We start from the raw sequence: 17051 nt of genomic DNA, 5'->3' as shown, positions 1-17051 counted from the left end.
AAAGGCAGGAGCCTTTTTGAAACAGAGAATGCAAACCCCCTCCCTCCAAATTATTATAATTTTGAAATTAAGGGGCTCTTGGGCAAAGATATGGGAAATAGGAATAACAGTTTTTTATTAGGAAAATTTAAAAAGAAAAATATGGTATTACAAAGAGCAAATCCCATAAAAGAAACACTGACAGAGTCAGAATACAACCTTACACCCTGTCAGTCAGGTTGTTGGTTGCAATCCGATTAAATGGTTTTTGCAGTCCTCCTGGAGTACAGGAGGCTCAGTTGAAGCTGTGGTCCTGTAGAAGGGTGCAGTTTTCCTCCGAAGGTCCAGTGATAATGTAGAAAGGTCTGGTTTTCTTCTGGAATCCAGTGGAAGAAGTCTTCTTTGGTGTTCCAAATCTCAGTTTTTATCTAGGTACGAAATACTTGGCTCCTCTCCCTGGCTGGAGCACCTCTCAATGGGATGATGTAATTTTGTCCGTCATACAGTGGGCCTTAAAGGCCCATTAGCAGACACAATTTTCCTAGAGGAAGGATGAGTTGTGAAAAGATAAAAATGACTGCTCCCCCCTGGTTTTGGATGACCCATTAGCAGATAATATCTCCCACGGAGATAAGGATCACTGCCCCACCTGGTCTCAACAGATGGTGATAGAAAACATACTTTTGGTCACATCCTGCATTGCAACCCAAGACACGGGGTTTCCGTCTTGTGGAAGTACCTCATGACGTGAGTCCTCTGCTTCCAGACATGAATGGTTTCTTGAAGCTCCATTTTCCCCTGCACACACACAGAAGAATTTTGGATTAGTTGGCAGTTAGAGCCCAAGTCTAACCACACAGTACTGTGAAAGTTATTTGAATGCACTTGAAAACACCTGTGAAAATAATTGCTGCATCGACAGTTCTGTACTAATACAGCCTGCCTGCATCACCTACACTGTGACACAAACCTACTGTTCCTGCCTTGGGACTTAAGTTGATTTCTCTGCAGCACAGCTTCCCAGCCCTGTGAAACAAGGCAAGAGACTCTGTCTCATTCTTAAAACCTGCTTTGTCTGCTGACCAGCACCTCCCATAAAACTCTACACAACATTCCTAGCTTTCGAGCACCTCTTCTGAATTTGGGTGAACAGCAACACTTTAGCTGTAAAATTAACTGCTGCCAAGTGCTTTGCACCAATATCACTGCCGGTGAGACATGCAACTTCTTCACAATTCCATTCTTTTTTACCGGTTTTATAGGATGGTAGCACAGAGCAAAATGAGACTTCCTGGAATTGTCACCTACCACTGATATGTGGAAAAGCTTAGACTTTACTGACACAGGATCTGTGCCTACGCGCAAAGATGTCTCAATGCGATTTACTGGCTGCTTCCCGCTAGCCAAGTGTATGATTTACAGGCTCCTTAAATTTGATACATACCATTTATTTGTGGGCTCGCAGGTCGTTGTCTGTCCTCAGTAGAGCAAGTTGAGTCACGGAGTCCCTCCAGGGAAATCCTGGGACACGCCTTAGGGAGTTTGCTTTTCACTCCGCTCTCCCAGCTGGACAGAGAACTCCTCGCTGGCTCACCAATTGATAAGCAGAAAAGACTTTATAACTCATAAGAAATGAGAGTTATAAAGTAGGTATGCATTTATTTGGCGTTGAGGTGCACGGGGATAATTTTTCTTAAAGCATGCACACTGAAACTTCAAACTACTGCTTTATTTATTCTCTTAAAGCCTAGGATTACACAATACTCTTACTACATATTCATGTCCTAGATTTGTCTAGTCTTGCTTACAGGTGCACTAAGAGAAACACAACACATACTGTGGTCTTCCATGTTGCTCTGCACTTGTTCCGTCGGCACTGTGCAACTCAACCCGAAAAATCACTATGTTGTCTCGTTCATGCGATGCCCGCCGGCTTCACAAATATCATTAAGGCCATTCCGAACTTGAGCTCGCACAGCAGGCCCCATGTCCCTCACCCACCCATGTTGGGCACCTGTCCTGGGATGACTTTGTCATGTTGAATTATATCCCCATTCCTCTGTTGAGCCCATGTTGGTTTTTCCTTTCTCTCCAGTCCTCTGGCTAGCTCCGGACCTTGGGAGATGAGGATAAAGGTGAATGACAAGGAGGCTCTTTCTGCCGGGACACAGTCCCACAGTATTTTGCTGAACAAGTTCCAGGGGAAAAAGAGGAAGAACAGAAGATGGCGGGGCATTTTAAACTCAGGGGAGGGAAAGGGAGGAACAGAACCATAAACAGTGGGATGCAGCCGGTGGGGAGGGGCGAAGGGAGGACTGAACCAACACCATAACTTGGTGGAGTGCAGAACAAACCATTCAGTGCAATATACAAAACGAACTTCTTAGTGCAATACAACACCTCCCCTTTTTTGTTAAATAAGGTTAAGAGAAGGGCATCAGGCTTATTCTGATTCAGAATATTAATTGGTCCACCACATATGATTTGCGGGCCAGTTAGATTGCTTTTGGTTCGCTAACTCTATGTGGTTGACTCCTGAGGTAGTAGGGGTTAAACTGTTAATGGCTTTAAAAATTAAGCAATGTAGAACTCTGAACACCAACACTATTAGAAAAAAACCAACAAAAAATGACAGAATTGTTTGAACTATTGAAGCCCACCACCCTGTGAGTCCCCAGCCTTTGAACAGTCCACTGAAACAGTCTTTGGATTCTTGCTTTACTTGTCCGATCAAACTTTTCATTTCTCAGAGGGTTACGTGGATGTTGGGAGCTTTTGAGGTTAAGTTCAGGCAACAAAGTCCTTCAAATTCCTGGCACTCGTGTCCATGCAGCAGTAGGAGGAAGTCTATGGCTGCACAATTCTGGAGTGTGGCTTGTCTGGTAATCTCTTTGTCTTTTAGAGGGGAGCTGATAGCAGTGGATGTTAAGTTTGCCTGATTGATCACCCAGCTCTCTAGGTGGCCCAATTCACCTAGGGCTTTGGCTGCGGTCACTCATGGAAGGAATAAGGACACAGCAACTCTTTTTGAGTTGGCCCAATGAAAGACTTCGGAATTACAATTTCAGTCCAAATTGTCAGCACGTCTCTTTTGAATTTTCTTGGCCAAATTGTTTTTATGAATCCATTCGCCAATTAAGGTTTGGTTGGCTGCTAACAGGGACAACCCCCTGATGGTACATGGCCCTCCTAATAGCCGAGAAGGGATTCCTGCCCATGGCCGATCTCCGCAAATTAGGAACAGACCCCTAGGGAGGTTTTTGGGATGTGAATGGTAGGGATTGTCTGCTGTAACATGGCTTAGAATATTGCACCACTTTTTGGCGGTGAATTCTTGATATTGCAGTATGTTGTTAAAGGCTTTAATGCTAGAAAAAGGGCTGAAGGTAAAGTGAACGCAGTATGGTTCTAGGGAGGAACCCAATAGCTCCAATTCTTGGGGTTCCTGAGCTGCTTTGGGGAAATTTGGTAGCCACTCCTCCACGGGGTTTGTAATCATTACAACCTGCTGGTGATGATTTTGGCATTGTCAGGTGCTGTATGACTTGGGACCTGGGGTAGGCATAGGTGTGTGTCAAAGCTGGCTGGATACTCTCCAGCTTGCAATGGAATTCCTAACAGGCAGGTAAACATAGGGTCTCTTGTTGCTGCAGTGGACAGGCATATATTACTTGTTGGAGCATCTGTGCCAGGGTCACCCAGATATTTTGGTGTGGCTGAGGGACGATCCACACAGCTGTCAGACTGCTCAGCATGAACGGGATGACAACTTGGATAGGGGTCATTGCGAGGTTGAGTGGGAGGTAGGTTTTTTCTAAACAGAAAGACAAGCATTTTTAAAGCATATTAAAGGTCTCTGTGCCTGCTGGAATGTAGCCAGATCTTAGGAAGGTTTTCTCTCCTCTTTCCAGTGGCATCTTCTTTTTGAAGCAACAGCTACTTGTTTTTCATCCCTGTCTGCTGGAGCTGGATTTCTCGGGACGAAAGGTTTCACCCACTTTTGGGGTATACAGTGTGGGCCAGGGGATTTTAAATTCAGGGGGAGGCAAGGAGGGGGAGGCAAGAGGAGGAACAGAACCGTAATCAATGGGATACAGATGATAGGGAGGGCCAAAGGGAGGCCTGAACCAGCACCATAACTAGGGGGAGTACAGAACAAACCATTCAGTGCAATATACAAAACAAACTTCTTAGTGAAATACAACAAGCCCGGAAACAAGTTTTGTACCTTTAAGGCTGGATTTGAGAGTGAAGGGAGTGGAGGGGGGAGGGAGAAATGATGGAATGTTTGAGGTGGTTGTTTTCAAAACATAGAGATAGGAATTTTATCACTTCATCTCCTGGACTGTGCTGCCATGGTGGACAGTGGGAGAGAGCTCTCCTTTGCTTTTAGTTAGTTTTTTGACTAACTGAAGCAGAGAATTTGCCTGGAAAGTTTTTTTTTCTTCTTCTTCCTGGAATTATTTGAACGTGCTCTGGACTGGGGTCCCAGGGGAAGCACCAGGACCTTGCATCTGTAAGCCACGGGAGTCTGGTCTGGGAAGTGGGAGGGACTGATAACAGACTGAGCCGAGCTACCACCCTGTCTTGGGTTACAGTGCATGATGTGATCAAAAGTATCTATTCTATCACCATCTGTTGAGACCAGGTGGGGCAGTGATCCTTGTCTCCGTGGGAGATATTCTCCTAATGGGCCATCCATTGAAACCAGGTGGGGCATTGTTCTTTACCTTTTCACAACCCATCCTTCCTTCAGTGAGTTATATTCTGCTAATGGTCCATTGAGTCCCACTGTTTTAACTGATAAAATTACTTCGTCCCATTGGGAGATGCTCCAGCCAGGGCGAAGAGCCAAGCCTTTCCTACCAAGATAAAACTGAGATTTTGGGACACTAGGGGAGCCCTTTTTCCACTGGATTTCAGAGGAAAATCGGACTTCTCCACATCATCACTGGACCTCTGAAGTGAAACTGCACCCTGATCTACAGGAGCACTGCTCCAACTGAACCACATCTGTCACTGCAAGAGGATGCAGACACCATTTAATGGGACTGCTACCAACACCCTGCCTGACAGGGTGTCACGTTGTTGTCACGGTTTGGAGTTTGTTTCTTTGTAGCACTGTATTTCTATTTTAATTTCCCTAGTAAAGAGCTGTTATTCCTAATTCCCATATTTTTGAGTGAGAGCCCCTTGATTTCAAAATTATAATAACTTGGAGAGAGGGGGTTTACATTCTCCATTTCAAAGGGAGGTTCCTGCCTTTCTTAGCAGACACCTGTCCACCAAACTAGGATACACCCACAGGAGATAGATGTCCAGAATTTGTCATCCCTTCAGAGCAGCAAAAGGTTTTGTTGTTCAGTATTGTTTTTTATTTTTGTGCTGGGCAGTGCTTTGCCTGTTGAATAAACAGGTTTTTTACACTTCTCTCTGAGGAAATCTCTTCATGAACTGGTTGGGGCAGGGGCTGCTTGGGTTTGCTTCCTGAGTGGGGAGCCCTTTGGAGGTTTTCTCCCACATTTGCGCTAAACCTGGACAGCACCTCGCAGTACCAGGCCCGGTACAGCTCCCTGACGCGCCGCTTCGCCTTGCTTCACGGCCCCCCTTGCCCGCCACCGCCATCTTGCTGCCGCCACCTTCCCCTCCGCCCGCGGGAAGGCGCAGGGCACCACAACATCCCCTATTGGCCGGCTGAGCTGCCACTCCAGCCTTGCGCGCCGGCCGCCTCCCACTCGATTGGTCAAATGGAACGCCAATCACCCGTGCAGCAAGGGATGGAGCAGCGGGTGGACGGATCCCGCCCGCCGAGGGGGCCCCGCCCGCCGAGGGGGCCCCGCCCGCCGAGGGGGCCCCGCCCGCCGAGGGGGCCCCGCCCGCCGAGGGGGCCCCGCCCGCCGAGGGGGCCCCGCCCGCCGAGGGGGCCCCGCCCGCCGAGGGGGCCCCGCCCGCCGAGGGGGCCCCGCCCGCCGAGGGGGCCCCGCCCGCCGAGGGGGCCCCGCCCGCCGAGGGGGCCCCGCCCGCCGAGGGGGCCCCGCCCGCCGAGGGGGCCCCGCCCGCCGAGGGGGCCCCGCCCGCCGAGGGGGCCCCGCCCGCCGAGGGGGCCCCGCCCGCCGAGGGGGCCCCGCCCGCCGAGGGGGCCCCGCCCGCCGAGGCCGAAGGGTCCACGCCGCCCCTCGGAGCGCGCTCCCCCATCAGAGTAAGGCTGCGGCTGTGATTTGGAACGATCAATGTGTTCCCTTTGCCTCCGGAATGCTGCAATCGGCTGCTGTTCAGTCATGCAGCTGGACTTTCTTTCACACACTCTTGCATGCTAGAACGACAGTCCCTACTCTAGCTATATGCACATTTTTATCCAAATACATGTGTGTCGGGACCTCTCTATAATTAAGCTCACTTTAAACACATTTGGGTATGTGCTGGCCGCTATAAATCCGAACACATTCCGTTCAGTGTCATGGAACAGACCAGAAAAGCAACACTGAAATGATTCTGAAAGACGCAGGTGTGGCGCTGGGTGTGAGGAGAGAAATTTCAGGTGAGTGAGTATCTGAGGCAGGAGCATGGCAGGACTGAGGCGAACACAAAGAGGAGGAGCGAGAAAGATTTCCCATCATTTTTATTCTTTCAAGTTATTTTGTAGATGAAAAGCATAAATGTGAAGTTCCTGATGAAGTTCAAATCATAATTATGTTACTAAGTATTTGCATAATTAAATAGCTTTCATAGCTTCCAAAATTACTATTATACAAACTTGCTACTGCACATGTGCTCCGATTTCAGATATTTTATGGTTTTTTAGTGGTGGTTATACATAGGAGATCCTTTTTTATGATTGTCTCTTTCGATGGGCTAAGGGAGTTACTGCTAATTGAAATATCAATTTATCTTTACATATTGCAAATCCAATTGTCAGGAATATTGCAGGAAGAAAGTGAAAGGTAACTCTGAAATCTATGGCCATACAGTGTCCGACAGTACAACTCCATCCCTTTGTGAATTCCAAACCTGCCCAAGAGCTGACTTTATGCAATGAAAAAAAAAAAAAAATTAAATAATTCGAGTTTTAATTAGAGGAGAGAGTAAATCTAAACACCAGGATTTCTCTTTAAATGTATTTTTTTAAATTTCTGTATTTCACAAATTATTTTCTTCTGTGGGTAAAATACCACCATATGGATTGTTTATGTACACCTTGGTATTTACTCCTACTAGAGGCATAGTGTGACATCATAAGGATTGTTGGGATTCAAATTTACTTTCTTTGAAGCTATAAATGAAGACAATGCAGCATTTGTTCATCATACAGAGGTATGTAATAAACAGGAAGGAATGAAGGGAATATGTATGTCTTGGATGGAAAGATTTTCCAGAAGCACTTGTCTGAAACTACACTTTAATGTCACCTTGTTGTTGAAGCTGAAGGTCTCTTGTCTGATTCAAGAACATCAACTAGAATGAAGCTAAACAAGACATTGGTCTAGATCCTTATTTTACACAGATGTGGCCTTCTGCACAGGCTTGAGATTGAACTTGGCATGATCCTGCCTAGTCCTGCAATGTTTCTGACAGAGTTTGGGTGGGTGGTGGTCTGTGAGTGAGAGTGGTGTGCACTTATCTTGGGAGAGCTCGCAACAGGAATGGGTGTGGAGAGTTGGTGAGTGCAAAGTGACCATCCTCCCGTGGCCTGGGCTGGTCCTCGGGGAGCACAAAAGTGAATTTCTGCAGGAGAGTGGTAAAGAAGAGAAAGAGCTCCATCCTGGCCAGCTGTTCTCCTGGACAGGCACGGCGACCTGCAAGAGAGGGAATAGGAAGTGTTTCTCAAAGAGGGCAATAATTGATGCTAGAATTGCTGCAGGGGGAGCGGATCACCCTCCTGCTGTGCTTCTGACTTGCAGGTGGATCCTCCCCTCAGATTTACCTGCTGAGAAGGGCAGGAAGGCCTCTGGTTTCACAAACTGCCCCTTTGCATCCAGGAAGTGTTCAGGGTGAAACTCGTTTGGTTTCTTCCAGACTGTCTCATCCTTCAGCACGGAAGACAAGTTGGTGATGATTGTTGTCCCCTGCACTCCCCCACAAGAGGAAACAACTTAAGTGAGAACAGCGGCATTATCTTGGCACAACAGAACAGAGCTGGTCCCTCTTAGTCCCTGTCTCCCATCTAACAGCACCCATTTCCACTTCTGCATTTTATTTGAAGCAGAGGTAAAGCAGGGCCCTTTTCCAATGGCATATGGTGCCTGCCCTACACTCTGAAGCATCTGAACTTTTGCAATTTGTATCCCTACAAACCCTGTTGCATGCAAATGCCAATTGCACGGTTACACACTGGAAACAGCCTCTGCATCTCAGATCCTCCTCGACCTGTTTTATAGCTGCAGAGAAAAAGCTGACTGACAGACTTCAAAGCCCAGCTTTCACCGGGACCATGGAAAATCACAAAGCTTTCCTGTTTCACATGTCAAGATTCTAAACCAGAGGAGATACCACGTTGCTACAAAAAATTACAAAAATATCCCCAGTTTGAATTCTGCCACTGCTGCCAGGGCAGCTGCTTGTCCCAGTGGAACTGGTCGGAATGCCAATGGTATTTGAGTATTTTCAGAGGTTAGAATTTAACCACTACCATCTCAGGAAAGCCAGTAAGCTGTGTTGAGTGCCTCCAGACAGCCTGTTAGGCTTCTTCTGACAGGCAATGAATATCATGGCTCAATGAGAGGAAAGGAAACCTTTGCACTGAGCTGCCAGTGCAGTTGTGTTCCCATACAACAAGTGTAAGCCTAGAACACAGATATGCACTACAACACAGATATTCCTTTGCCTGAATGTAGCATTTCAAAATGTCATATTTTAGTGCCCAACAGTGACTGTAATTGGGCTGGACGTGCGACGCTGCAGGGTTGGATGATGTCATCCCCACCCCACACCTGGCATCTGCACAAGGAGAGGCTGCTGTATTGCTTATCTGGTCATGGTCACCTTGGGAATAAAGAAGCCTTGCAACTCAGTGTCCCGGTACGTCATGTGAGGTAGCCCAATAGGAGCAATATCCCCACAGCGTTGCACTTCATGGATCACAGCATTAGTGTACGGCATGCTTGCTTGGTCCTTCATGGTGGGGGGTCTCTCTCTGCCAATCACTTTATCAATCTCTGCCTGGACCTTACCTGAAAGCAGAAGAGATAAACAGTTAGAGGACCATTCGATAAGCAGAAGCAGCTGGTACATGCTGAAGGAAGATTGGCTGCATGAGATTGTAGGGCACTTTGTGAGAACAGGAGAGGTGTTAGAGACAGAAACAGAAACCAGACACGAAGACATCTTTCAGTTGTCCAGTGACTCTGTATAACTCTTCTTTGTTCATAGCATCTTTTTATTAAAGGCTTTGCCACTTGACATGCTACCTTACCCATCCTCTATGCAGCTAGAAGTGTACCTGGGCAAGCACTATGAGAGAATTTAAATCAATCAGCCTCTATTCCAAATACTGGAAAAGGGTACACTGACTGCTGCAAGTCCCCAGGTAAAGCCCTCAAAGTGAAGGCGAGAGTGAACTTGCCTTTCAAACTCCAGTCTTCTTATCATGACTACCCCCTGCCAGAAGAGCTGTTTGGGAGGTGTTTCTCCTGTGTTTCTGCTAGACCAACAATCACCAGAGCTGTTCCTCATTTTGAAATCCTTGTGGAGGAATGAGTCTTGAAGGGAAAAGGCTACACTTCTGAAAGTAAGTTTCTGACTTACTCTGTATTTCTGGGTGAAGAAGCATGTACAGCAATGCCCACCGGAGAGTGGTGGATGTGGTCTCAGAACCAGCTGTAAATAAGTCCACGGCCACCAGACGAAGGTTTTTGTAGTTGAAACCATTCTCTTCAGCTTCCTTACCCTGTGGAGAGCAAAAAAATGGGTGATTGGTGCTGTGTGGTTTCCTTGGCGAGAAGAGTACTGAGAAGTGCTGAGAAGCACTAGATCCATTTTTTAGCATGTGTTCCTGTTTTACATTGGAAGAGTAGAGTACTGCACAAGCAACAGTCTGAGCATGACTCGTACTTTGTAACCTTGTCACCTCCTGTATTTCAAGGTCCTCAACTTTCCAGTATACCTCCAGTATACTCAGAAAAGAATACTCCCCCGGCTTCAGAACAGAAGTAAACATCTTGCACTCTCAGCTCAAACAGGGCCACTCACTGTAACATCTTCCCTCAGAGGAGGTGGAACACAGTTATTCGGGTTTGATCAGATGATAAAAGCCACAGAGTAGAGAGGAGGCTGCACTGATGTGGCAAAGGAAAAATTAGCATGTTTTTAAGGCGGTTATCTCTAGCTGTGCATTACAGATTCTCACTGCTCCTGCCCTGGTATTTTCTTACAATTGAAAAAACAAAAAAGGGTCAGGGTTATCAGGTTTCAGCAAACTGGTCTCTCATCCAAATGCTAATTGAGCTCAAATTTGTTAGCATATGAGATATGACAAGCTCTCTTTGTGAGTTCATCTGCCTGTCTTTTCTAATCCTCTTTACACTTTCCTTTCCTAGGGACTAGGTTCTGTTAAGTTTTTCTGTATATTTAGATGCTGGTATAATATGGATAGCAATTAATAATGCATTTAAGACTCAACTGTTATTCCAATAAAAGATCTCAGACAATGGAGTTTGGGACTGACTTGACCAAAGTTAACTCAGGAGAGGGATTTATCAACTGGCTTATCAGGTGATGTTAGTGAACAGAAGAGAGATGTGACAAGAGACAGCATGGTCAGGCTCACATCACCACCAAGCTGTACTGCTCAGTGCAGAGTGACGTGGGTCCCGTTGCTCTGCCCACGCGTGCTGGGCGTGGGCAAGGCATGGGCTGTAGCTGTCCGACACCCACAGCATGGCAGGGTGTGTTATGCAGAGCAGCAGTCCAGCCTGAGGACTTGGATAGTGGAAGTGATTTGCAAGCAAAATTTGCTAATATTGCTCAAGAATCTGGCACTTGAAATTTAGTGAATCCATGTGCTGAAACATATGGCAGATGGACGGGCTCACCCAAATACCTTTGATTTTATACTGACTTTGTGCCTGGCTGAATTCAAGGAAGGACTCCTTTTAATTTCAGTGAAGTTCTGATTTAGGCCTTCCTTTGATTTCTAGCAAAACAGTTCTTAGCAAGCAATTCAAAAAAATATATCCCAAAGGAGACACTAGTTTCAAATCATAACTTGACTTAAAGGCAGACTGTGGATGGGGGCAACAACACCAAAAAGTCAATCTGTTGCTTCAGTTTTGTGACTGGTTTTGAGACATCAGCCATTGTGGCACTGACTATACAGAATCTTGCATGCTGAATTGTACCCCGGTGCAAACTTAGGATAACTAGTTGTGGATGATACAATTCCCCCAAAGCCATCTCCCCCTGGCCCCTGGAATTTACTATAATAGATAAGGTCTCCTACATACCAAGGCTGAGCTAAATTCCTTAAAAATTTGGTCACTCTCCTATCACTTTGGAAGATAATTGGCTAGAAATTAGTTTGTCTAATTGGTCAGTTCACCTTTAGAACTCTTGACTTAGACTGGATGCTGTCCTTTGTATAACTTTTTTATTGGCTGTAATTTCAATCCTCCTTGAACCTATAAATATCACTGTTTCCCCTTTGTCACTGGGGATCCTGCTCGACCACCCTTCGCATGAAATAAAAATTCTTGTGGAACGTGTCGTTTAAGAACCACTGGTCTTTCTCTGCTATCTAATGTGAGCTGCTGAGAGTTCGCTGATCGATATCGGCACTCTCAGGTCCTGGTTAAACACCCACCAGAGACATAGAAAATAGTTCACAATTACTGAACACTTAATCATTACTTTTTAAAGCCTTCAAATTTTTGAAGGCTGGAAAGAAGGAAGTTCCTAGATTCTGAAGGAAATGTGAAGGCAAGAAAATGGAAACAAGAACATCAGCAGATAATAAGGTGTGTTTAGACAATGAAGGAGGTTACAGCATGAAGAATACCCTTCTTCTCAAGATACAATGTGGAAAGAAAAAGTAGTAAATGAGTTGGTGAGAGGTTTTGTGCAGCTCTATGAGGACGGTCAGCTTCACAAGCTTGAACGGGCAAAGAAACTACTCCTGACCCCAGAGGGTCTGCTAGTGTCACTCTACCTTCTCCATTTCCTTTAAAAACACATCTGTGAGATCTCGGGGGTCAGCAGGGTCCCAGGTCTTCATATGCTTCTCTAGGATCACATCTATGAAGTCCATTAACTCACTTTGTGCTCGAAAGGCTCTCTTTGGCACTCCAGGGACGCGCAACAGAATGGGCACCACGTTAAGAAACTTGGGTTGTGAGAACCAGAGAGAGGGAGAGAGAAAGAGAGAGAAGATATTACATGATGCAAAAAAAGAAAAATGATGAAAACACAAATCGCTCAAGCAATAGAGGGCAGCTTCTTACAACTTGTGGTTTACCTGAGGCAGGAATCCACCTTCTTCATTCAAGGAATTTTGAAATAACTCTGACAGCTTCTTGAACGTCTCATCACCGTAGTCAAAACGGTCTCCAAAGACAATGCTGCAGATCATGTTGCAGACAGCATTATTTAAAAGAATATGTACATCAAAAGATTTACCTGAAAATGGAAATGACGACCAAGCCATGAAGCTGAGCAACACCAAACTGCTGGACCTCATCTGTCAGCAATGAGAATACACAAATGCCACCTTGATGACACCAGGAGGTTTTTACCTTTCAAAACACTCAAAGCATCACACTAAGAAGAGAAGATCATCTCATTCTTACTAATATTTGGTTGATCTATGTTTAAAGAAGAAAGCTCCCAAGAAAAATTGAGTTGCAGGTTTGCTCTGTGACTTGGCAGGTAACACTTGTTCTGTGTCTGGATGACAGGCTGTGAATTCTCATCTGCTCCACTAAACTTCATAAAGTTAGAGTTACTGAGCTCTGGGAATAATTCTATTTTGCCTCTCTATGTCTAATTTCCTATTTGTTTCCTGTTTCATATGGATTAGTGTTGGAGCAGCCCCACTGCGTGAAGCAGAAGTGGCTCCAAGGAGTGCACATAGACCAGAAACGCTGCATTTGCATGGGAAGAGAGCACTGCATGCAAACAGGAGTGGCTGTAGTATTACTTCTCTCTGCATCACTGCACTGCCTTTGTCCTTGATTCCCCCATCCTTGTGGATGTCACAAACCTTCTTCAGACTTGATGGCAGAACAAAGATATCCAGCTTCTTCTACCACTCGCTCCTCCAGGGATTTCTTTCCCATCCCAAAGTTCCTCAGTGTAGTGAGTGTGAATCTCCTTAGCTCCTTCCAGACGTGCCCGTATCTTGCTACAACAAGCCCTGGAATTGTGGGTGAGCAAGAAATGTCAGATATCTGACTTGTACATGAAGCAAATTTTGCTAGAGAACAGCAGTTGTGAGTCTGGGGGTACAGGTCTGTGTGGATAGATGGAACAGTCTGACCTTGTGCAGCTTGTTCAGACAGCAATTCTGAAATGGGTCACTGCACCTTCTAACGCCTGTTCATGGCTGGCAAAGGTGCAGGGAGGATTCAGTGGGAGCAAAAAGGGCTGCTAAGGATAAAGGAATCGCCCCTCCAAAACATTCAGCATTGTTCCCATAGCTTGTGTGAACAAGGTAGCAGCTTGTGCCACCACACAGGAGCCGAGGATGTGATGTGGGCAGGATGCAGAAAAATACTCTGTCTTGAATGAAAGTCACCATATGTTTTGCAACAACTTACATGTAACATTTTGCATAAGACTTTTGTCTTACGTAAGCACATTAAGTAGTAATTTGTGGGTGTTGGGAGCTGGTAGAAAAGTTGTACCACTGACAGTGTCCTCACACAGCTGAAGAAGTGTGTGTTTGCTGGAGTCATCCAGCAGCTGCTAAGGGGAGCCCCCATTTAATCAAATCCAAGTTTGTCACCACCAAAGGGTGCCAGACATACAAGGAGGTTGACCAGGGAATGTGCAAAGGTGCACCATACTGAGAACATCTTGCCTCTACCCAATCCTTCTCATGCTAGTGCCATCAAGAAATTCCCATTTTCATGGGACTTGCCTTCAGAATTCTTCCCATAGCCCAAATGTTCATATATTGGAAATGACGGCCGGTCAGCAAAGTCCTCCGATTTGTGGACCAGGGCTTCCTTCACTGTTTTATACCCATTCAGCACTACCAGGTTGGTCCAGCAGTTTTGGAGACTGAAGATGTTCCCAAACTTCTTCTGAAGCTGACAAGATAAAAAAGCATGTCCCTGAAAATGAGCTGAGTGTAACATCAGAAATATCACCATATCCTTCCTTAGGGCCTTTACTGTTTAGTGAACTTTGAAGTACTTTTATTCAGCAATCTTCAGCTGATCTTTGACCTTTACCTTTGCAGTGCAACAGCTCCAAAGAGTGCCAAGCAGCAGCTGTAGCAGGGATAAATGCTCTGTAGGTGGAAAAATTCAGAATACACTTATCGTGGCCAAACTGTTGTCATGAACATTGTGCAATTAATTTTAATTTTGTCAAGAATCTTTTTTAAGGACTGTATGCTCAATAATGAATTATTTCCTAATGTTTCTACTTATTTTGATCTGAAATATTAAGTAAGTTTTGAGTTAGTCTACTTCTGCTGAAGGAAATATTGATAATAAGGTGATATGTAATTTTTATTCAAAGATGCATTTGTACCTAAAGATGTAGCCAGAGCCAGGTTTTCAGAGACATGGTTGGGAAAGGCAATTCCACACTGGAGTTTCAGGTCAACGTTCTCCCTAAAAGGAGTGTACACATCTAATATGACTGGTAGCTAGCACACAGCCTTATATGAGCTGTGATCTGCAAGCCTCATAAAGCTGAATGCACAGGTAATCCTGTCAGCCATACACTCACCATGGGAGCTGGCCCTGGAGCAAAATCTTCTCCAGGTAGACAAGGCCTCTAATGGGACACAGACTCCTGGGAAGGCAGGTCAAAGCTCCCCTGCTAGTCAAGAACACTGAGCAAAGCTCAGAAGCACGTTGTTTAAAGATAGGGCAAGAGCAACAAGACTCCACAGTTCTCTTTTACTTTTTTTTCTTTATTTTTGGTTTTGTTGTTCTTTAAAAGCTAAAATTCTTGATTTCTGCACTCTAGCAGAATTTAAGTATCTAATACTGTATTTGCAGTAGGGTTGAAAAGGGAATTAGCACTTCACTAGCACTAGAAGTATGTCATTAAAAATGATAACTGGTCAAGAGAGTGGTTAGCATGATATGATATGATATTAAAATGGTAAGCTTTTGGACAATGTGCAAGCAAATAATACAAATGCTGTACTTGGCAGGTTTTGGACAGGCAGCTGAACAGTGATGTCCTAGAAAAGAGCCTTTAGAGTTTGCAAACTGAAGCACAAAACACCTTGCCAAAAATCCCTGTGAGTTCAATCTAAGTCCCTGGGAGAAATTACCATCTTTATATACAGAATTACAGAGTGACAGAAATAAGTAGAGTGTAAATTGGTGTGTTAAAAGGTAGAAAAATAAGGTTTTAAAGATTGTTTATATTAGGGGGTTTTTGGACACAAGATGGAGGATTTGTGGCGTAGTAAGAAATACTTCTTCTTCTTCATGGCATCCATCTTCTGGGTCAGGATGCCAACTCGGGATTGGTGAAGGGAAAACTGCTCAGTGTAAAGTGCGTATAAAGTATTGGTGATTAATTGTAAATAAAGTAGACGTAAATTAGGGTATAAAAGATAAGTCCTGCCCCGGAGGGCAAGAGAACAGCCTTGGATGAGTTGCAGAGTGGACCGCTGTAAGGTAGACAGAAAATTCCTTAGATAAGGAAGAATAAACAACCTTGGAAACCTCAGAACAACAGCTCTCGAGTCTTCTTTCGTGCCCTGCTGCGCCCTGCCTGCAAAATAAGAACTCTTAGACCACCCTTTACTGTGCAGGTGAGTGATCTCTGACCATAAAAGAGGTCGCCGCCTGTCACATCTTTTATCTTTTTTTTTTTTTTTTTTTTTTGCTAGTCAGTCTTAAAGCTCTATCTAGCAACTTCAGGGAAAATGAGCATTCCTATTCTCTGTATTATGTATCTGTAGCTGATGCCAGGTGAGACCCACCCCTCCTGGGCCCACGGTGGATCGTACGGGCAGTGTTTTGTTCAGAGGCTGCCACTCACCTGGCTGAAGGAGTGATGGGGGTTGTGGAAGTCAATGGAGAGCATGGTCCCGACAAACGGCAGCGAGGCTGGGCCCGGTGGGTAATGGCTCCACTTCTTTCTGCGCTTCATGAAGTCAAGCAGCAAAGTAAACACTGTAAGAAAAATTCCCAGTACAGAGATGTTGCTCCAGACTGATGACAGCTGGGACCCCAGCCACAGGAGCAAGGCCATTCTGTAGCCTGTCTACTCCTTGACCTTCCTCTTTTGAGCCAAGACTGTCGCTGCCTGCTTTTGCCTTTTCTCTTCTCCTCTCTCTCACTTTCTTGCCCTGACAGCCGTCCCTTTCTCCTTGCTTCCGCCTCTTCCCCACACTGCCTTTTTCTGCTGCTCCTCTCTCCCGGCACTTGCTGGCTTTTGAACATGTTCAGCCTTAGGGGAGTGGCGACAAGGGTCATCCCTCCTCCTCCTCCTCTTCCTGCAAAGCCGGAGCTCAGAAGCCGCTGTTGCTGCTGAAAGTGGTGGCTGGTGCTAACAATGTCCTCACTGGGGCGGGGCTGGGTGGGCCCTGGCTGTTTGGTGCTTTCTCTCACAGACAAAGAGAAGTTCACAAGCAACCGGTCTTGCTGCATGGGGCAATTTGGAAAAAGTTTGTTTAAATGTGTGTCACCTTCTTGTTAGTACAGGCAAGTCAAGGAAGAAGCAGCTCCTAAACACAGATCATACAGGTTTCTACTTGCAGGCTAGGGATAGGTTCTGTTTGAACTTGAGAAAGTCCAGGTTAGGTCAAACATTTCCTTACAGAAAGTCCTTACTGCAGAAATTAGCTTAAAACGGTTAACTGAGATTTTAAAAATAATTTAGGTTTCTAGGATTAAAAATGTTTATCAAACTCTGAATGTCAGTCAGCACAATTACTTCAGCTTTCG

General features: G+C 45.5%; 1 protein-coding gene across 2 annotated transcripts; it reads right to left on the bottom strand.

Annotated features, from left to right (window-relative positions):
• Nucleotides 1-6580: 6580 nt before the first annotated feature.
• Nucleotides 6581-16569, bottom strand: LOC116995020 (cytochrome P450 2D20-like). Of its 2 annotated transcripts, XM_033057235.2 has the most exons (10): nucleotides 16381-16569; nucleotides 16144-16277; nucleotides 14048-14219; nucleotides 13169-13321; nucleotides 12425-12585; nucleotides 12119-12292; nucleotides 9721-9862; nucleotides 8959-9146; nucleotides 7901-8042; nucleotides 6581-7772 (listed from the first exon to the last, which is right to left on the bottom strand). In XM_033057235.2, exons 2-10 carry the CDS (start codon nucleotides 16252-16254, stop codon nucleotides 7594-7596), a joined length of 1422 nt encoding a protein of 473 aa, XP_032913126.1. In that variant the 5' UTR covers nucleotides 16255-16277; nucleotides 16381-16569; the 3' UTR covers nucleotides 6581-7593. The 2 variants fall into 2 exon arrangements, with proteins under 2 accessions (XP_032913126.1, XP_032913125.1); XM_033057234.2 differs by having other exon boundaries at nucleotides 16144-16568.
• Nucleotides 16570-17051: the final 482 nt, after the last annotated feature.

This window comes from Catharus ustulatus, chromosome 4, assembly GCF_009819885.2.
Source record: "Catharus ustulatus isolate bCatUst1 chromosome 4, bCatUst1.pri.v2, whole genome shotgun sequence".
Taxonomy (NCBI): Eukaryota; Metazoa; Chordata; class Aves; order Passeriformes; family Turdidae; genus Catharus; species Catharus ustulatus.
The sequence above is the reverse complement of the archived record's forward strand: the minus strand, read 5'-3'. Positions and strand labels throughout refer to the sequence as shown.